The sequence below is a fragment of the Petaurus breviceps genome, unplaced genomic scaffold (assembly GCF_028583685.1).
Source record: "Petaurus breviceps papuanus isolate PSGF00001 unplaced genomic scaffold, PetGlider_PUasm1.0 110, whole genome shotgun sequence".
Classification (NCBI taxonomy): Eukaryota; Metazoa; Chordata; class Mammalia; order Diprotodontia; family Petauridae; genus Petaurus; species Petaurus breviceps.
In genome coordinates, this window is record NW_027185597.1 from 6,093,362 (window position 1) to 6,115,816 (window position 22,455).

A 22,455-nucleotide genomic window follows, 5' to 3' on the forward strand; every position below is an offset into this window, starting at 1 on the left:
CAATGGAAAGTGATGACTGCTGTCAGAACCGTGTTCAGATTCACCGGTACTGCACTATTCCACCTGTACTGCACTATTTGTATGGCCTTAGGTCAATCATTTGACTGTTCTGAGCCTCAGTTTCCTCATCTGTTAAATATGTTGATTGGACCAATGACCTCTGTTTCCTTCCAATTTTCCATTTATAATCTAATAGCCTAAGGGCTAAAAACAAAGAGTAGTAATGGAAGAACTGTTGATGAAACACTTGAGCTGTGGGCACTTGCAGATATGTATCTCATTTAGGGCTGTACCTGGGGACATACTGAAAGTGTAGAGTCTTGAAAGGTATAATAACCCCCAGGAGGTAACCTGAACTCTTTATATAATTGGGTTTCTTTAATTATAGGTTCCTAAAGATAATATTGCCCTTCCTATCACCACTTGTTTTCCAGTCCACAACCAAGACTTTAATAGTGAACACTTGGGGCCAGGTAGGAAAAGAGGGAGTCATTTTTGACCCCCACATGGCTCCCTCTACTATGTCTTGGTACGCTGCAATGGTCAGGTTTAAATAGAGGGAATTTAAAAGCTCAAGAGTTGGGAGTGGCCAGGTGGTGCAGTGAGTAAGAGTGCCGGCCCCAGCATAGGGAAACCTGGGATCGGTTCCGGCCTCAGATACTCAACTCCCACACAAAAATAACAGACTGTGTAACTTTGAGCAAATTACTTAACCCCGATTGCTTAAAAAAAAAAAAAACAAAACCAGCTCAAGAGCCACCATCCTCAGAACCAAGAACCACCAGCAGGGAAAACATCATGTTGGAATTAGCAAATAGGCAAAGGATAGAGAACAGGGGATCTGAACGTCTCAGGGATGTGCTCCTAGCTCTAATATCATAGGATAGAAAACTACTCTGGACAGAAGAACCTCAACCCAGAAATCTCTGCTAGAGACATACAAGGGAAAATAGCAATAGATCAACAAAAATAGTTATATGGTACCACAGTGCCAAGAGACAGAGAGAGACAGAGAGACAGAGACAGAGGACACACACACAGAAACAGCAGGGATGGAGAGACAGACAGAATGTCATGGAATCTGAAAGGTTTTGCGTATCATCTGGTCCAATTCTTATTTTTAATAACTGAGGAAACAGCAGTCCAGAGAGGCTGTGATTTGCTAAGGGTCACAGACCATGATAGGAAAGTACCCGGACCCCTTAGGGATCTCCGGATTCCCAATTCAGGGCTCTTTGCACTTAGATCCATTATCTCTGAATACAGAAGAGATGGAGGAACCTGTTTTATTAACAGACACACAGAATCTCCAAGGTCATTCAGCCTGGTCCCTACTTGAACTGGAATGTCCTCTACAACAAAAAGAATTAAAGATGTGGCTGTCTGGCCCACAATATCCCTCAATGCTCCCCATTGGGAAATATTTAACAAAATCAGTAAAAAAAAATACAATGAAACACAGATAATATTATATTTTGAAACTAAGTTAACATGCAGCCCACAGGGATCTTTAGATACGGTGTGGTGTCCCGTTTGTCTTTTGAGTTTGATACCACCTGATCTGTGATGTACCTGACTCATGAACATCTACCTAAAGGCCTCCATTACCCAGATAACTTAATTCTGTTCTTAGGCAGCTGTTTTGTTTTTTAAAGGAAGTTTTTCCTTATACTAAAGTGCAATCTACTACCTGTTAACTAATGTGGTTGATTAATGGAGAAAGGTTTTTGGGGGATATGATAGACCCTATTCAGCAGATGTTTTTGAGTTAGAAAACAGATGAATACATTTCATCAGAAGGGACCCACAAGTGAACTTTCATCATGAGCCCCTTCACCATCTCTGGTCCTGCCATCACTTTCTCTGCCCATATAAAAGGACCATTTGCTGCCTCCTCTCTTCTCCCACTCTCACCCTTGTGTGAGGAGCTTTTTTGGAATCTAACAGGTGGTCCTCCTTTCCCTTCTAATGGTGCCTCTGTAACCTAAGCTTACACAATTACAAAGTTAGATGTACATGAGGGAACCAGATTTATTTTTACATTGGGAATGTAGGAGCAATGAGAAAAGACAGCACTGTAGCTAGCAAAAGAAAGCATGAGACAAGCAGCTGTTCAGCGTGACAAGCTGTAGGATGCTGAAAGCTCTCCACCACCTGGTCTTGCCTCATTGGGAGAGTGGAGGGCACTAGAAATGCTGACTTCCCATCCCCTAATAAAATAGGGGTGCCTTGTCTCCTCCCCACTTATAAAAACACATGCTTACTACACTGGCATGCAGTGCTCTCCTGGTTGATGGGGAGGCACAATGTCTTTAGAAGACAAACTCCCTCCCCTCAAGAAGCTTCCAGTCTGCAGGGATGGGGGAAGGTACAGAAACGAGACAAACCCAGAGAACTATAAAACATGTAATGGGCTAAGTGATCCAAATGCCTCACTCACCCCTCCAAATGAGGGCTCACTTCCCCACCTTTCTCTCCCCTTTCCTTCTCTCTGAGAACTCTACTGGGCTGCCCCCATATCCCATTTCCAATTCTGCAAGCCCTCTGTTTGGTCTATTAACCAACTCGATGAAGATGATGATAAAGATGCAGCAAATGAATGACAAGGTAACTAGACTGGGGAGCCTCTGGGAGTTCTCTTTTTGCCTGATGCTCATCTTCCCAGACTTTTTCCATTCAACTTCCCACAACACCCTCTAAATTCAGCTACATTAGTGACTCTTATACAGGATACTCCATTTCTAGACTGCAGCTTTGCACTTGGCTGACCCCCTAGAAGGCCCTCTCTCTCCTCACCTAGGCCTCAGCTTTCTTGGCTTTATGGCTCTGCTCAAATCCTACCACCTGCAGGAGGCTCACTGTCCCCAACCCACCCCCTTCTTTCTGAGATTACCTTCCATTCATACTATATATGTCTTGTATGCACACAGTTGTTCTCTCCTCCACCACCTTAGATTACATGCTGCTGTATCTCTTAATCTCAGTGTTCTAGGCAGCTCTGACAATATACGTGACAGATGCATGTTGTTTCCTTCACCCCTCAATACATACAAAGTGTTAGTGATCTAGGCAATTCTCTGAGAATAAATGTTACAGATGCCTTGAAAGAGGTGAGGGTAAGGGGAAAGGCAGTCTGGCTCCAGAAGTAAGGTCTTTGCTAGGGAGTCAGGTTTTTATACACAAAGCAACAGGTGCCACCCTGAAACAGGGGATCCTATTTTAAAATACTCTTCAAACAAAATAGCCTACATTGAACAGTTTTGCTGAGAGGCAAATCTTCAAACTCCAGTTCTGACCCAACCTGGGTAGATAACCAATGGGCTAGGTTCACTGACCTACTAAAATCTGGAGTGACCCCAGAGAAAGTGATCTGTACCTGGTCAATCCCAGTTTAGTAGGCCTGGAAAACTAATTCACACCAAAGGAAAGGAAGCCAACCAGTATTGCTGTAGGGTGGGTACTAGAACTCCAAGGATAAAATCCTTGTGATCATAAAATGTACTCCCTAATATAAATAAAAATCACAAAACCTGGAACTTGTGCAAAGCAGAAGCTGGAGATTTGTTGCTGATTTACAGAATGGATTTTGTAGTACTTCCTCAGCCCCTGGGGATACATTTACCCACAAATGTGCTCCAGCTGGCTCTGATATTTGGACAGAATCACCAGAAAGTATTAAGTGAAATCACACAAATGATGATATATGGGACTGAAAAAATGGTTGCAACCAAACTGAATTGGTTTGAGCTGTGTCAGTTTCTTCTTCTGCTCAATGGGTATTAATGATCAGTTTACAGCTTACTTTATGAAGACCAAATGTTTAAAGGTAATTCAAACTTCACAACCCTCCCCACTTCCCAACCCTGTTCCACAGTAGTTTACTGGGCCTCTAGGGGGTGCCACAGTGCTGAATGCTGGGCCTAGAGTAGGAAAGGCCAGAGTTTAAACCTGGCATCAGATACCCTTTCCACTAATCTAGGAAAAGAGATCGTATATACTCTTATAACAATAAAAAATAAAAATCGGAGTCCTGGCCTTGGAGTCAGAAAGACCTGGGATGAAGCCTTGTGCTATACTAGCTGTGTGACCCTAAGCAAGCCTAAGTACTTACCCTCAGTGCCTGAGACAAGTCACAGAACTCCACTGATCGAGGATTTCCTCCTAGGGAGTTCTCAGCACCAATGATTTCCAAAATTTTGACCACACTCCCATCAGTGACAGATGGCTTCTGGCTTCTGCAGGGACAGGAAAGGATTTTTCCCAATGGTACCCACACAGGTACTGCCAGGGGTACTCTGGTTAAGTTTATCCTGAAGACTCTCGGTAAGGAAGACAGGCTAGGAGCTTACATAACTATGGGAGATAGAATGGTGGAGATGTGGTTGCTGGGAGACAACATCCCTTAATTGGCTATCAGAGTGAGGGTGGGATCAGGACAACCTTCCCATCATTGGAAAACCACAGGTATAGTTCAGAACTAGAAATCGCCTAAGGGTTGGCCACAGGAATTCAAGAACACCTGCTAAGAAACAGAATGGCCCTCCATGTGAGTAAAATCACGAATCTTTGACTTATTGAAAGTTTTAAGACAAAGTTTTCCACAGAGCCATCCTGAGAGGTCAGAGGGTACCATCTCTTCCCTCCCCTAACCTCAAACTTACCCACAGTCACACAGCTCATTTCAGATTCAGGATCATAATTGGCTGCTTTCTTTTCTTGCTGGGGCCATGGAGTGGCAGCAGGCCCCTCTACAATAGCTGCTACTGACTGAAGAATCTGGGCTCCCCCTCACCTTCCAAATTCAGTCAGCTGGGATGCCCTTTGATTGACTTCTACAAAGTCCAGTGAATGATACCCAGTGTCTAGCAAAGCATATGACACCCCCCACCAACACATATACTCAATATTCATTGCTGAATTGATGATGGTTCTGAAAAGGTGTCATAAGGACATTCATGGTTCTAAAAAAGTAAAAAACTTACAAAAATTGTGTAATTAATGTGTTTGGATTAACAGGTCAGAAAGGCTTCCACGGCAAGATTTTTAGCAATCAACCAACAAGCCGACCAATTCTGATGCTGCCAGGTTCCAAAATGAGACCTTCCAGGTCCTTGAGGATCTTACATTCTACTTCTACTGGCTTAGGAGGTAAATAAGATCAGCTACAGCCAAGGCTGTACTGTTTCAACATCTTCTTTCTGTGCCCTTTCCTTACACAGGGCAGGCCCTCAGATGGTTGATTCCAATGTGCATATTAGGTATCCAAGTACCCTATTTTTTCACCCTCTCCTTCCTTTCAAAACAGGAAAATAACTCATTTATATGCTTGAGGGAAGGTGATATGGGGGAACAGGTTTGAAACTACAATGCTCAGAAGGCCCTCTGTTCCCTAGAGAACTCAGAACTTCAGCTCCAGGGGGAGTGAGGAGCCTGTGTTTCTTATCTCCAAGAAAAGAGCACCTGTATCTCATAGACTTGAAGTAGGAAAGAGCTTTCCCTTGGTACCTGGAGTTTTCTTAGCGGAAATCTAGGAAGGTTATTATGCTACCTCCACCTTCCCTCACTGAATTTTGGACTGGCAGGGACCTCAGGCAAACACCCTTCTTTAGGTTGTGTCTTACCAAAAGTCTCCCAGATAATGGCAGGTCCCAGGTGTCCTAATTTAGCATTTTTCCACTTCACCAGGAAATTCTCTTCCCAATAACTTTGTCAAATCTCTCAGATGCAGATGTTTTCCAGCAACCTGTTATTTTCATAGCACAGTCCCCAGTCCCTGCTGCATATATGTCCAACATGTCTCCATCACTACAGACTATATGGATTTTTTTTACCTCTGTTAATAAAGTTCCCAAGTGTATATCATATTTCTTTTGGTGAAGAGAGATGATATATCCTGTAAAGTGCTGTCTTTTTTTTTTTTGGATGGAGTAGAAGGGAAGCATTAAAGGAGAGGAGAAACCTGAGAGAAAAACGTTGTAGTGCAGTGGCTAGCATACTGGATATGAACCCAGATGTTACATCTTGGCTCTATTACTATTTACCAGCTGGTGTGACTCTGGATAAGTCATTTAAGCTTTGGTTTGGGGCATTAGTTTCCTCAGCTATAAATATATGAAGGCATTGGATCATAGATGCTACAATTACTGTTCCTCCAAACACGGTCAACAATTATAAACACCCAGGTACCACAGAAGTCACATCTACCCGTGGTCACTCTGTATACCTATCCTTAAGATGGCTTGGGCAGAAAAGGAACTGGCAAATACTGTTATCCTTGGGTGACTGGGTATCAGTTGTTGTGATGGCTCTGACCTGCAGCCTTTTGCACCTAACAGACAAAATTTGATATGGTCAGGCTTCTTTGAAACAAGACAACAAAAATAAAAAAGTAACAATTAAGTTCAATGTAAACTCTAACACTTCAGACGATTAAAAATAAAAAGTCAAAATATCGAAGTGATTTGGCAAAGGTTTTTTTTCTTTTTTAAAATTTAAATTAAAAAAACATTCACACAAAGAGACTTACTGCTTGAGGGTTGGTGAAGTATTAAAAAGAGTAGGTTAAAAAATGAAAGTAATCAAGCCCAAATAATGACAAAAATAGATGTATTTTCCTTAAATATCTGAACCATACTATTACGAGGCATTTATGTCAGTTCCATGTCTGTAACACAATGTGAAATAAAAAAAAAAATCAGATACTGCAACTGCTTTAACACCCAACCCCCTTTTGCCCACAAGGCTCATTTGGTTCCCCATTCCACAACCTTTCATTGGAAAACTACAGTGTATTCATGGCCTTTCCCTTCCTCCTCTTGGCCTTTAAAGCTCTTCTTTGGTCCTGCTCAGTTTTGTGCTGTGCTCTTCTATAAATGCACTCAAGGACTCCAAATCTCTCTTCTCATTTTCAAATTTAATAGGGCTATTTTTGTCAGTGCGAGGAGCAAAGTAGATGGTAGGAAATCCTTCCACCTTGTAGTGATCACTGGTCACATCGTTGGCAGTGGCATCCATCTTCGCTATGACCAGGTTTTTCTGATGCTTGTACTTCTTCCCCAATTCAGTGTAGATGGGTTCTAGCTGCTTACAGTGTCCACACCATGGGGCATAGAACTCAATGAGGACATCTGACTTGGGGTCCATCACCAGAGAGTCAAATGTCTTACCCACCACAATCGTTACTGGCCCTTTGTTATTTTTGGGCACAGGTTGGGATTTGATGATTGCCTTTAGTTTTCCTATAGGGAAAAGGAGAGAAGTGATCAGTATTCTACACATCCCACTGCAACGGCACCAAATGGAGCAGCTTCTCAACCTGTCAAGCATGACTAGGTTTACTTATTGCTCAGCCAAGACTCTGCAGTATGATTGCTTCTGATATTCCTTTCCAACCCAGAGCTCCCATAAGCCCACCCTAAAATCTGGTGCCAGAACTGCTGGGACAAGGCTTTAACCACCCACCCCTCCCCTTTAAAATGCAAATATACCTTAGAAAGGTATCTCTTTAACTCCTTAAAAATAAATTGTCAGACTAGCTCTAACATCTGAATTAGAAGACAGCTGGTTCACATATGGACCAGGACTGATAACTTGTTATTAAGAAGGGCCTGAAGGGGGCTTGGGGAGTGGAAAAGACTAACATGAAGGCATTGAAGATAACCTGGAAACTGACTGCTCCAACAGAGCTGTTTGGAATAGATCTATTTGACAGAAAAAGTGCTTCTTGATTTGGTATCAAAGAGATAGAATACCATGTGACATTTCATTTATCCAGTTCTATTAGGAACTATAGTGGGGGGGTAGGGATGTTCCACATTGAGTTTTCAAAGCATGTATGAACAACAAAATATGTTCTATTTTTTAAAATTTCGGATGGATCCAAGGAACTCAAGTCTTTAAAAAATGTATCACACCTGGTCTTCTTAGGGAATTACTGCTATTTTTTGCTTATTTTAATTTGTCACTGACAAGTGCCAGCTAACAGAAGAAAAGATATTCCTGCCTCTATACCGAATCCTGCCCCCACAGACAACAGCAAATCACATACCATTCTAAACAAGATTAAACAAGAGTAAAAAGACTAAGTGAGGGGCTAAGGGACTTTTCAATGAGTAAAGTGCATGAAAACAAGTTGTATATAATAGAAACTCATGGTTTCAGATATAATCCCTTTTTTGTTCTTTGTGTGTTCATGTTTATGAGGTTGAGTAACAAAAAAAATTTAAAAAAATAAAGCACATAGGTGTTTTTGTTTTATCTCGTTCTTATTGTTTGCTTTTATGACGCCTGTTTGGTCTGCTCTAGGACCTGTTTTGCTTATTTCCTTTTGGACTATTTATTGGATAGCTGAGATTGCCTGAACAGTCATTCTATGCATGAGTAATTGTAACTGTAAAATGGATAATGAATATTACATTTTAAAGCAAGATCAGGAAGAGACTAATGCATATGCATTACCAAAGGGAAAAATATAACAGAGACTATAATCAGTCCTTGATTACAGTATTCCTTGAGGAAAAGCTTAGGAACCTATCACATAATTCAATAAACATTTATTAAGCCCTACTGTATTATGTGCTAAGCACTTGCTAGAGGCTACACAGATGGTTTTGTTTTAATTGTTGCTGTTTTCTTCTTTAGTTTTGTTCTCCATACTCAGGGGAACCTGAGATCATACTCATCTCCTTCCTTCTGCAAGGAAATGAAGGTGCTGCCTCAGGTCTGTGATCATAGGAAGAAAAAAGGGAGTAAGGGGTAGGTGAGAGGAAGTTTAAGTTTGTTAGAACTTTTTCAAAAAGAAGAGGCTGGGACTAGCAGCACACTCAAAATAATAAGAACCAAAGATCTGAGATTCCACTTCATGCAGAACAGATCAAGAATTAATGGTGGTCTAGCCGCCTTTAAAGACTTTAGTGGCCTCCAAAATTTCACCTATGCAAGCCCTCCTGACATAATTTTGTCATCCCTGTTAATTCACCTTTTTTGAATGCCATCACAAAGTCTCTGAGAGTATCGGAATCAAATTCCTCTGGTTCCATGGCATACTTCTTGCCACCCTCAGCTAGGATAGCTACGTTGATCTCTTCACCACTGTCACTAAGTCCCAAGTCCTTCACTTCAGAAGAGTAGTCATCCTCATCAGCAATGGCAAAGGTATATTCAGGGAAGTCCTTAGCAACTTCCAAGACCTTGTTCCTCCAATACTGCGTGGCTAAAAACCAAATGGAATACATGACAATTAGTGAAAAAACCTGCACTGAAGGTTTCTAGCTCAAGTTTCACAAGATGTTTAAGGTTCTGCTTAGAATATATACCAATGAGGCAGAAATTCTGAGTTTTCTCTACAATGTCTAGACAAAAAAAGTTTAACTATACTTTTGAAAGTATACCCCAAAAGAGACCCCAAAAAAGCATTAAAAATACATAGAAGAAAAATCAGAAGGGGACAGAAAAGTCAATTGTTAAATTTAATATATGCCTTTAAAAAACAAATTATGTATAACAAAGTTCATGGTTTCATATATAATCCTCTGATTCTTTCTTTGTATAGTAGAATATTTTGATTTGTAGGTGATTTTTAAGTTCATAATTTAAAAAACCCAAACTTTTCAATGGAGGGAAGTAAATTCACATCGAATAAGTCTGGTGAGAACTATGCATGTATTAAAACATACTGGGGGGAGCTAGATGCTGGGGACCTGCCTTCTAATTCAGGTTTTCTGCCACTAGCTCTAGTTCAATGCTGCAAGTTACTTTGAAGGGGTGAAGTTTCCTCATTTGCAAAAAATTCCTATGGTGCTTTCCAGCAATATGATTCTGATCCTAGTCTATGCCAGACGATTTCTGGGGAGACTAAAACAAATGGTTATCCAGAATAGAAGCATAATGAAGAATGATTCTGAAGGTGTGGAAATATCACAACAAAAAACATGTATCTGGTGCAAAAGTTGTGGCCTCAGTCACTCCCACAAAAGTCATTAACCTTCAAAGACCTCTGAAGAAAGATTTAAAGTAATTACATGAGTGATCTGCTGGACAAATATCCTTGCTTACCAACTCTATAGTCAAAACTGAAGTCCACAGTGTAATAGACAACGACCAGAGGACGTTTAGCATATCTCTTGGCATCATTGGAAGTTGTGCGATGACCAACTAATGGCACAGCATGCTTCACCACATGGTCCCTGATGGCAGCTCCTTCAGTGGATTCCTGTTTCAAACATATATGACTGATATGAAGTACAATACAACAGAGAAGGGGAGCTATGTCTGAAATGAACACTCAGATTTCATCATTAGTAGAGTTCTCAGCTAACAAAGGACAGAGAGAGGCATGATGTGATAGAAAGTTGCTTACTTTAAAAGACTTTACTGCTAGAAAAATTACCCCAAAGCAGTGACCATGCTTATAACAGCAATATTACCAGGTTAAAATAAGAATACAAAGTTGGATACCATCTGCCCTTACTGAAAGAGGAAAAGTCAAGAAAGGCATTGTACAAAGAAAAATGATCTTTTAAAACATGATGGCTAAAGAAAGTCTTTTTCATCTCTAGAATTTTGATGTTACTCTATGGGAATATGCTAAAATTCCTTAGATGGGGAGATCCAAGCTATTTTTATTAGTAACACCAGGTATTTATTTTATCATCATAATAATTCATTTATGTCCAAAATAAAAGATCAAATAGAGGAACTACTAAACTCTAAACGGGAAAAAGTTAAAGACCCCACAGTTCATAAAGTATTACTTCATACAAACTCCAGGAATTATATACCAAAGAAGAAAAAGTTAACAAAAATGGCACAGAAATATCGAATTTTGAAAAGCATCTGGCTATACTTATACTGGAATTACAAAAAGCCCTTTTTGAGTTTAATGGCATGACTCCAACCACTAGACCAATTGAACCAAGAGAATGTCTAAAAATGTATAAGTACAATGAACAGATACATTCTCCCACAATATCTGACATAAAGGTACAAAAACATTTCAGTCTTGCACACAGCAATATATGGGTTGGCTACTGCCACAGTAAGAACCGTAGGAGGAAATATGGAACTATCAACAAATACTGTCAAGGACAAGCATCAAACACCACCATGACAGACATCACACCATGACAGAAGCAACTTACAGAAAGCTACAGAAGATCTAAGGACACACTAGGCGATTACAGCTATACTACAAAAATTACAATTGGTCACATCAATTATCTAGCTAGTACATATAGCAGAAAATTTGAATGTATGTTGTCCAATAAAAGGCAACAAAAAGTAAACATGTAGAAAAAAATCCAGAAAACAAAAGTGTAATAAGAAATCATTGATTTCTTTAATCAGCAAAACTTAAAACAAAGGTCCAGTCAACACAAAAAGTCAAAGCAGCACAAAGAACAAAATCAACTATTTAACATCAAGAAGCAAAGAAATTGGCCACTGCCACCGCCCAGAGACTGCTGAACCCCTTGTCCGTCCGTCTGCTGCCGCCACTCACTCCAGGCACAGAACATTCAGTCATGGATAAAAATGAGCTGGTGCAGAAGGCCAAAGTGACTGAGCAGGCTGAGAGAGATGATGACATGGCAGCCTGCATGAAATCTGTAACTGAGCAAGGAGCTGAATTATCCAATGAGGAGAGGAATCTTCTCTCTGTTGCTTACAAAAATGTCGTAGGGGCCCGAAGGTCATCTTGGAGGGTTGTTTCAAGTATTGAGCAAAAGACGGAAGGTGCTGAGAAAAAACAGCAGATGGCCCGAGAATACAGAGAGAAAATTGAGACCGAACTAAGAGATATTTGCAATGATGTACTGTCTCTATTGGAAAAGTTCTTGATTCCTAATGCCTCACAAGCAGAAAGCAAAGTTTTCTATTTGACAATTAAGGGAGACTACTACCGTTATTTGGCTGAGGTTGCTGCTGGTGATGACAAGAAAGGAATAGTGGGATCAATCACAACAGGCATATCAAGAAGCATTTGAAATCAGCAAAAAGGAGATGCAACCAACGCATCCTATAAGACTGGGTCTGGCCTTGAACTTCTCTGTGTTCTATTATGAGATCCTGAACTCTCCAGAGAAAGCCTGCTCCCTTGCAAAGACAGCTTTTGATGAAGCCATTGCTGAACTTGATACATTAAGTGAAGAATCATACAAAGACAGCACACTAATAATGCAATTACTGAGAGACAACTTGACATTGTGGACATCAGACACCCAAGGAGATGAAGCTGAAGCAGGAGAAGGAGGGGAGAATTAACCAGCCTTCCAACTTTTGTCTGCCTCATTCTAAAATTTACACAGTAGACCATCTGTCATCCATGCTGTCCCACAAATAGTTTTTGTTTAAGATTTATGACAGGTTTATGTTACTTCTATTTGGATTTCTATATTTCCCATGTGGTTTTTATGTTTAATATTAGGGGAGTAGAGCCAGTTAACATTTGGGGAGTTATCTGTTTTCATCTGAGGTGGCCAATATGGGGATATGGAATTTTTATACGTGTTTTACATGTTTGGCATAGTACTTTTGGTATGTTGTGGTTTCACAAGGCCAGTATTAAAACAGCAAAGAAAACTGCCTACATATTGGTCTGTCATGGGGGGGGGGGGGTTAAAGGGATAATTGGTTCCAGCCACAGGTGTAGTTATTGTGGGTACTTTAGGGTTGGAGCACTCATGGCTATGGTAGAAACAGATGTCCCATAGATATTACATGTCATTCCATGTGTATCTGTGGAATACACAGTCTCAACATGTACACCTTTATGATTGCAGTTGCAAAAGTGTTCCTTAAGACAAAATTTTAACCCAGTCAATTTACTCTGGAGAAGGGCAGAAACGGTTCACATTCCATTATTTGTAAAGTTACCTGCTGTTCGCTTTTATCATTTTTGCTACACTCATTTTATTTGTATTTAAATGGTTTAGGCAACCTAAGAACAAATGTACAAGTAAAGATGCAGTAAAAATGAATTGCTTGATATTCATAAAGTCACTGTATATCAAGCACAGCAGTAAAACAAAAAACCCATGTATTTAACTTTTTTAAGGTTTTTTGCTTTTGTGATATTTTGGATACTTGCCTAACATGCATGTGCTGTAAAAAGAGTTAACAGGGAAATAACTTGAGATGATGGCTAGCTTTGTTTAATGTCTCATGAAATTTTCATGAACAATCCAAGCATAATTGTTAAGAACATGTGTATTAAGTTGATGTAAGTGGAATAAAGGTTTTATGAATGGACTTTTCAACTACTTGCTCTACAACTTTTCATGTAAATCAGATCTTTAGTTCTGAAACTTCTCTAAAGGAAACTGTACATTTTGAAGATTTACTTCCCACTGGTAGCTATATTATGGGCTTAAAAAAAGTTTAAGTGTAAAATTATCAAATGGCAAGAGTTCCATGTGTTTCATATTGCTCCAAACACTGCTCCCCTCTCCACCACCCTGATTTTCAGTTACTCTTTTAAAACAAAAGGTGGTAGTCTGAATAAAATCATATGTTCCACCTAAAAAAAAAAAAAGCAGCAAAGAAATCAGGGGCAAGAGAAAATCCCTGAAGAAGGATGTGGAACCTTTCTGGTCATCTATACAGTTGGGTCAAACAAGAAACAGAAAGCTTGAACACTGTTAATATAATCAATGAAAAAAGTTATCATCCCAGAGGTGACTGAAAGCCTTGTTAGCTTCTCTGAAAAACCACAAAGTAGCCAGGTAAGGTCCCTAAAAATCGGCCTAAATGTTTCACAATGTACATGAATTGGCAGCAAGGCATTTTAGCAGGCATATAGCGCAATTTTACTTTTCTTAAAAGAAGGCAGTGCATCTCTATTATCAAAGGACTAGAAAATTCACAGCCCCTTATCTGTAGGTCAATTATGTGTTTGTAAATTTTATACAAAGCATTCACAACTTCTATGACACAAAAGGACACACTGGCTAAGGAGTAATAGGAGTGTGCCCAGGAGTGCTGCTGGGCTCAAATGAGATGATATATACAAAAGCACTTTGCAAACCTTCAAGCCCTTTAGAAATGCCAGTTATTTTCCCTGTTATTAATTAGCTTCCAGTCACCAGGCCTCCTGTCTGGTGATGACTTCATTCCCTGAGCTGCACTGCAGAGCTCAAGCACTGTCTATAGAGCAACAGGGATATTCTAGCAAATATTCAAGAACCAGATTCTTTGGGGGAAAAAAAACTTAATCTACATTAACACTTTCTCAAGCCTAAACAATTACAAAAACAATAAATCAGGGGCGGCCAGGTAGCACAGCAAGTAAGAGCACCGGCCCCATAGTTGGGATGACCTGGGGATCGAATCCGGGCTCAGATACTTAGCACCACACCCAGAAATAACTGGCTGTGTAATCTTCAGCAAGCTACTTAACCCCAATTGCTTTATTAAAAAAACAAAACAAAACAAAAAAAACAAATCAAACTGGGATTTGTAGCAATTGTTGATTTCTTAGCTATAAATTTTTCACACTGAAAATTTAACAATCTGATGTCCTGAGCTCTTTCAAGTTGGCTCCAGAAGACTCCTGAATGTACCAAAAAGTCCAAATGGTTTTAGAGAGCAGCTTTTTTGGGGGGGGAGAGGGGGGAAGGCAGGGCAATTGGGGTTAAGTGACTTGTCCAAGGTCACACAGCTGGTGTTAAGTGTCCGAGGCCACATTTGAACTCAGGTCCTCCTAACTCCAGGGCCAGTGTTCTATTCACTGTGCCACCTAGCTTCCCCAAGAGTAGCTTTCTAATTCTGTAATTACTGAACCAGCTGCTCAGAAAGTGCCACAACATGCATGCCACCTTTGGTAAGGCAAAGTCATTAGCTCAGTTCCTTATTCATGATTTTTTCATGTACTATAAATCTAATAAAAAGGACTCAAGTTTAATGGAGAATGATAAAGAATTGATGTCCACATGAAAAAATGTTATCTATTTAAAACATTCCCACACAATATTAAAAATAATTCATTTTTTAAAAGGTATTTTTTTCAGGGACACCATTTAAGTCCATTACAGACATGCATACCCTTAAATACATTATCTCTCTCCTAAAAGGAGCCAAGTATGACTTCCAAATTAAAGGAAATGAACCAAAATACCTTTTAATGACTGTATATGGATCATATCAAGTTAGCTGGTCACACACACAAAAAACAGCTTCTTCAATCTGTGGAATTTTCCCCCCAATGATAGAAAAATGTCATTTTGATTTAATGAGTATAAAATTCTTAACATACATTAAAGAAAGATAAGAGACTTAACATGATATGTACAGACACCTTGGTTTTCTCTGGGCAAAAAATCAAGAAGGTTGCCATTGGTGGATACATCAAAAAAATAAAAACAAAACCAACCTTACTAGCATTTTGAAATTCAGGCTGAATAAGCTTAAAGCAATTAACACCTACACAATGCCAGTTTTAACGGGCACACCTTTGGTGGGGGCTGGACTTGACTCAGTCTAGTCCCTTTTAGTTTAGGTTTGCTACTGGAATAACAGTTACCAGAAACAGATATACTAAGCCACAGCAAGAAAAGGATCTTCAATAAGAGCAGGCATTGAAGAGAACGTGATTTAATTTAGCTTCGCAAAGCTGCCTTTGCTCAAGCTGCCCATCACAATGCATCCACCAGCCAAGCATCCAAGGCCACCTGAAGCTCCTCCTGGCTGCTTTGTATTCAGTAACCTAACCGTGAGGTCAATAGCCTCAATCAAGACCACAGGATGGTCTAAATAACTTTTAAGGAAAAATGGCCTAACTTGCTTGAGGGAGAGGGGTTAAGATATTACATTCCTCCTAACACACTCTGGGAACTGTAAAAGGTAAAACCTGTAAAATTAAATACTTAGGTGGCATCTCAGCAAAAATCTTGTATGATATTAATAAAACACATAGCACATCACCCTATCACTTTAAGGCAGCTAAAGAAATATAAGAAGACAGACATTCTTAGAGTAGATGATAAGCAGTTAAAAAAAAAAAAACCTAGAGGGTGCAGTGAATAGAGTACCAGACCTGGAGTCAGGAGGACATGAGTTCAAATCTGACCTCAGACACTTAACACTTACTAGCCGCGTGACCTGGGGCAAGTCACTTAACCCCAATTGTCCTGTATTGCCCCCTCCAAAAAAAAAGGCAAAAAAAAATGTAAAGAAATACTTTTGGAGTAAGTAGACATCACTTCATGGAGCAAATGTCAAGGCTGCTAAGAGGTATGTGCTATTGGACTTATCAAATGCAATAAAATCAAGAATGGAATGGATGTCCTCCATGGATGATGATGCTATTAAAGAAGTTGGTCAACAATATACTTTTATTTATTTATTTATTTATTTTTTAAGCAATTGGGGTTAAGTAACTTGCTCAAGGTTACACGGCCAGTTATTATTTCTGGGTGTGGTGCTGAGTATCTGAGCCCGGATTTGATCCAGGTCATCCTGACACTGGAGCCGGTGCTCTTACTCGCTGAGCCACCTGGCCGCCCCTAAGCAATCGTGGTTAAGTAACTTGCTCAAGGTTACACAGCCAGGTGTAACAATATACTTTTAAAGAAATGTAGGGAAAAAATGGCTGAGTCAAAGGAGTTGTTTGTGGAAAAGGGGAAAATTTTCATTGGAATTTGGCACCAGGTCACTGCTGCCAAAAACTACAGAAAGTTTATCCTGAAAAATGAGCAATGAAGATTATCTACTAATTCAGGCTATAAAAATTTAGTACCTACCAAATACTTAGCAAGGCATCACCTGATGGCTAATTTTGGCCATCTTTCATCACTGAAAGGTAACAAATACAGATGTCAAAATATCCCAGAGAACTTAATCAATAAATTGTATTGGAACTGGACCATTATGGAAGAAATGTAGCCCATAATGACCCAATGATTCAGAAAAATTCAAGAACAATGTTTTTAATAGATGTCACTACCCCAAATGCTCATAGTCTCTAAGATCTAAGTAGAAAGACCTGGACAAAGATAGGAAAATAACATGGGAACAGGATTGGGGACCTACCAACCTTGTTGTCACATCTGGCATTAGAATTTTAATATAGATGCTTTTAAATGAGCCTTTAAGAATGAGTTTATATCCTAATATGCTTATTCAACTATCAAAAGTATCAATTTAATCGACCTATGTAATTATCTGTAGAATACTGAATCTAGAGAATAGCAGGATAGTGACTTGTCCAGTTTCTATTTGAACCCCATGGAAAACTGTGGGATAAATAAGATAATAAGAACTAACATTTACACAGAGCTTGAGATTTGCTAATGGCTTTTTATATGGGCAGCAAGGTGGTACAGTGAATGTTAGAGCAACAGGCCTAGAGTCAGGAAGACCCAAATCCAAATCCAGCCTCAGACATTTACTAGCTGTGTGACCCAGGCCAAGTCACTTAACCCTGTTTGCCTCAGTTACCTCATCTGTAAAATGAGCTGGGGAAGGAAATGGCAAACCCCTCCAGTTCCTCAGCCAAGAAAACCCCAAATGGGGTCACAAAGACTCAGACACAACTAAAAATGACTGAAAAACAAAGTTTTTTTTATATATACATTATCTCACTTGAGCCTGTGAGGTAGGTACTCAGACGAATCTGTGACCTTCTTCAGAAGTTCCCTCCAACAAAGCAGATCATAACCGTCATCCTACTAAACCTCTGCCCACATCCTCCCATAATTTTACCAGAAGGAATCATGATTACACAGCTAATAAGTATCCGAAGGAGGATTCATTTGAAGCTTCAAGGTCACAATGCCACTCTAGATTTAGAAGAGATTCCTAACTTGTGTTTCATTCAAAAACAGGTAAGTCAATAGTGAGAAAAAGTTCAATTAGAAGACAATTCACTTACCTTCACCTACTGGATGATATATAGAAAGGCCTCTTAGCACACAAAATACAATGACTCTATTTGGCCTTGTGCCATTCCACCTCCATTCAAGTCTTCCTCACATGCCTAGTTACAGCAAGGAGATGACCCTGGGTTTTTAAAGGCTATTCCAGCAGACTCTGAGTAGGCTAGGTGAAGACTGGCTTCTCTCAAAGTGAAGACACTCACCGCAAGACTGGCACCAGACTTTATCTATTTAGGAGATGGTAGGACTGTGAGCGACCCAAGTGGAGGGATTATCGACACTGACGTGTACAGAGAACTACCTACACGAGGAAAGTACTTTATATAGTACAGTACCGCAAAAATATGAGTTATCGCTAGCAAAGTGCAGCATGGTATTTGAGTTTTAAGCTAGGAAAAAAAATTCCTCACAGTTAAATAAAAAAAAAAACCTAAGAAATGTCACAGCAGAATGGGTGACAGAAGGCAACACTTTCCCCTACTAGTGTGAAGGGCAGGAAAAGATAATTATTAATTTTGGCTGGCTTAGCTGTAGTCTTGCCAGCTACCCTGGGGTGCCTGACACACCCTCTGGGATTTTGTCATTCCGCCAGAGGAAGCCAGAGACTCAACACGTACGCACACAATTCAGATCAATAACCTAACACCAAGTCTTCCAGTAAACAATAAAAATTAATTGATAGGCAATGTTTGTGTTTTATTAGCTCAAGCAATTCTGAAATCAAGGATATTTTTGAGTTTTGGCTTTTACTGCTGGAACACAGACTAGTAAATGTGGTTCTGATGTCATGCCAGGGAAAGAAATGTTTTAAACAGAAAAAAGCCAGACCATTAAAGTGAACTGCCCAATAATCGGTGTTTTACTCAACAATGAATGAATTTTCAATTCCATCAGATGCCTAGGAAATATCACTCACCTTAATGTCTAAAACACTGATTTTTTGTTCATACTTAGAATGAAATTTTTCTGGCTGCATCACAACCAACTTTCCAGAAGAGACTTTCAGGAATTTTGCAACTTCATTGTTGAAAGTATGGTGAAATTTGTAATCTTCCCTCATGTTGTTCGCTGGGAAATGAAGGAAGAAGGGGACAAGTAAGAATCTCTGAAATGTATTACTAAAGTCAACCAAACTATTTAGACCCTAAGTATTGGAACTTGTAAAACATAAGAGAATCTTTCCCACAAAAGAGAAACTTAAACTTAAAAAGTATTAGCTATGGGGCGGCTAGGTGGTGCAGTAAATAGAGCACCAGCCCTGGAGTTAGGAGTACCTGAGTTCAAATCCAGCCTCAGACACTTAACACAAAACTAACCACGTGACCTTGGGCGAGTCACTTAACCCCAATTGCCCTACCGCCCTCCCCCTCCAAAAAGCCAAAAAAAGAAAAAGTATTAGCTATTACCAACAATCAATGGTAAATGGAAATAAATAAGAAAGCAAGTGGATGGGAAGTAATTTACAAGCAACTTGTCCCTCTGTTATGTAAAATGAAATAAAAGCTGTATTTGATATCTGTTCTGTTGTTAAGCCTACAAATTCTGGCTTTGAGTCATCTCTCTTGTGATGGTGGGGAACCTTTTTTCAAAGCACAGTTTAGACTTCTATTCCATTCATATATATATACTTTTTATTCTAAAGAGGCCTTCCCAGTAATGAAACCCTATCATAACCTGACAGAGCCCAGACCAGGGAAGAGTAATCAGAGAAGTTCACTTTAATATGACTCTACCAGATCTCTATAAACTTGGTGGCAAATATTTGTATTAACTTAGTTCTTCCATATACAGGCTTTACAAGAAGTTAAATGGGCAGCACAGGAGGAACAAGCAGTTAAAATCCTGCCTTGGGTCCTTTCTAGCTGTGTGACTCTGGGCTAAGCATTCTCAGCCTCAGTTTCTTCATCTGTAAAATAGGGATAATAGCAGCCCGTACCCCACAAGGTTACTATGAAAATCAAATGAGATAAGAGTGCTTTGCAAAACTTGAGGCACTCTATAACTGGTAGCTCTTACACATTTTTGTAAAAAGTTAAATGGATATCTGAATTAGCAGGAAATTAAATGTACCACATCTCCAGATACCTCCAATTATTTTAATATTACTTGCTATAATCTGAGGTGCAGAGCTACCTCAAAGATCTCATCCCTGGCTGTTTGTTAACACAGATCTCCTTCACCTACACATTTATGTTGCTCTCCTCTTGACCTTCAAGTCTTTAAATAGGTACACATTTTTGGCACTTTCTGTGTTTCCTTCTGCCCAAACCTGTCCCTCTCCCCTTTAAGCACAAAGAATGGCTTCCTGGGAGTAAGCAGTATGTATCAGCTGCCACTCACAGCCCTACTTGGAACACAAATAACTCATGTATAACTCAAGTTAAACACAATTAATTATAATTGTCTATAAATTTACCTGCCAACCTATCTGTTCTTTTGTTAGCACCATGAGTCTTCTGAAAAGCAGTTTGGGATAGAAGACAGAGCTGGACTTAAAGCTGGGACCTCTTGGGTACAAATCTCACCTACACACCCTACTAGCCATATATCACCACAAGTGCATGACTTAATCCCTCAGTGGCCCCAGCACAACTAAGAATCTAAATTGGAAAAGAGGAACTGACAAAATCCTATGTCTGGATAGTTCCTTCCCCCAAATAAAAATACTGTGTTTCTTTCTTTAGATTTTTAATTACTGGTTCTTTCAGGGTTAAGATCAAATCTGATTTTCTTTTCAGGTTGTGACAAGAACCAATCTGAGTTCTAAGCATACATGAACAGAATTTTCTATCATTATTGCAAAAACAACAGTGGATGCTTAAAGGAGAGGAGAAACACTAGTCACACCTTTGTGAATTATCTCAGTTTTTTTTTAAGCATCTGAAATGTAAATCATCTCAGACTGTTTTTTTTTAAGAATCTGAAATGTACTGAAGGAATAGGAATTTAAGAGAAGGTACACTAAGAAATCCTAATCATGGGAACAGGGAAAGCAGGCCTGAAGAAGGCATTGCAGTCAGGGCATCAGTCGCAGAGCCAGGACGATTCTGGGCACACAAGGGTTAAAGAGGAAACATCAAGAGGGGGAACAAAATTGACATGGGACATCACCCTGACAAAACTGTGCTTAGGGTTCTCATTGACTTCTTATGGTGCAGTATTTTAAATCGACAACAAAAAAAGTGATAGTGATTTGATTCAAATGGGTCTGACATAATGGAAATAACAATGAATTTGGAATTATATGATCTCCGTTCAAATTCCTACCCTATGACTTTGTACCTGCTTACACTTAGAAAAGTCACTTTATTTCTGGGGACCATTTCATTATAAAAGTAGGATGGCTTCGATCATTTTCTAAGAGATCTGTATTTCTTACCTCACAGGGCTTTTGTGGGGGAAAGCATTTGTTCAAACTCAAAGGACCAGATAAAGGAATTCTAAGGTTTAAGGGGGGGAAAACATAATTAATTTGGACAAATGCCCTAGGGCAGCAAACCCCAGAGCACTATACTTGTCATTCTCTTTCTCACTCACTCATTCATGGAAACACAACTTACCAGTTTCCTGATAGAGCTGGTAAGCTTGGTCGTCAGCACTGTTGAAGATGCCAATGATAATGACATCATTTCCATCTTTCAGGAATTCCTGGACTTGTTTCACAGCCAGAATTTCTTTGGATGGAGGTTCAGACTGTTCAATCATGTAGTCCACAATACCTAGAACCAAAGAATAGGTCTAAGAAGAGTAACTCAGCTCAAACAGATCAACTATTGCTTTCCAGACTGACAGATTCAGCCTCTGTACAGGCCAATCCCTGCTTCAAGTGTATCTTAGAAGCAGGTTTTTACTCCTATTTCTCTTGCTGACAACTCCCAAATCATGGTGCTATTCCCCTCCAGCATAATCTTAGCAAAAAGGCCAATACCATATTTTTCTCGTGGGCCATTGTAATCAAAAGCTTTCCCCTTGCGAAAGATCTTCAGAGTTGGGTATCCAGTGACATCGAACCTCTTGGCCAGGTCACTTTCTTCAATGGCATCTATTTTAGCCAAGGGAATGGGTGGAGAACGCTTATTGAGTTCTTTTGCAGCTTTCTCATACTCTGGAGCAAGTTTCTTGCAGTGTCCACACCTGTCAAAAGAGAAGCATATTTTTCAAGTAAACAACAACAAGGATGTACAGAATCAGAGAATTTCAGAAGGGACTTCAGAGACACCCTATATCAGGAAAGGAATCCTCACCAAAAACCTTAAAAATTAAGCTAACTCATTGCATGAGAAAACTAATCCTTCATTCACAGCACCTATGCTGTTTAGGATTTATCCTGACTGCTACCCTTAAAGTCAAACTGAATTAAACATTCAGCACTGCATTGTTAAGGCAGGTGGGAAAATGAAGATAATTTGTATTTCTTTAACATGTGAAGTTCTGACTGTTTTCCCAAAGAGAAGATCTGACTCCTTTACCTAGCAATTCAGATCAATGCATCAAGACCTAATTATTCAAGGAAATAATGGATACTGAATTTATCTTAATCAACTACAATTAAGAATAGGCATTTTTTTGCTCTTACACATATTGGTTG

General features: G+C 39.6%; 1 protein-coding gene and 1 pseudogene across 2 annotated transcripts in view; one reads left to right on the forward strand and one right to left on the reverse strand.

Moving 5' to 3' along the window:
• Positions 1-6,457: 6,457 nt before the first annotated feature.
• Positions 6,458-22,455, reverse strand: part of LOC138156595 (protein disulfide-isomerase A4-like) — a 38,683-nt gene continuing 22,685 nt past the window's right edge. For both annotated transcript variants that reach the window (XM_069081989.1, XM_069081981.1), the window contains exons 5-10: positions 21,796-22,001; positions 21,428-21,586; positions 18,784-18,935; positions 10,054-10,210; positions 8,978-9,211; positions 6,458-7,238 (exon numbers count right to left, since the gene is read on the reverse strand). In XM_069081989.1, the coding sequence (XP_068938090.1) occupies positions 6,823-7,238; positions 8,978-9,211; positions 10,054-10,210; positions 18,784-18,935; positions 21,428-21,586; positions 21,796-22,001 (1,324 nt within the window). In that variant the 3' untranslated portion in view covers positions 6,458-6,822. The remainder of the gene's footprint in view (positions 7,239-8,977; positions 9,212-10,053; positions 10,211-18,783; positions 18,936-21,427; positions 21,587-21,795; positions 22,002-22,455) is intronic.
• On the forward strand, positions 11,505-13,253 carry LOC138156603 (14-3-3 protein zeta/delta pseudogene; annotated as a pseudogene).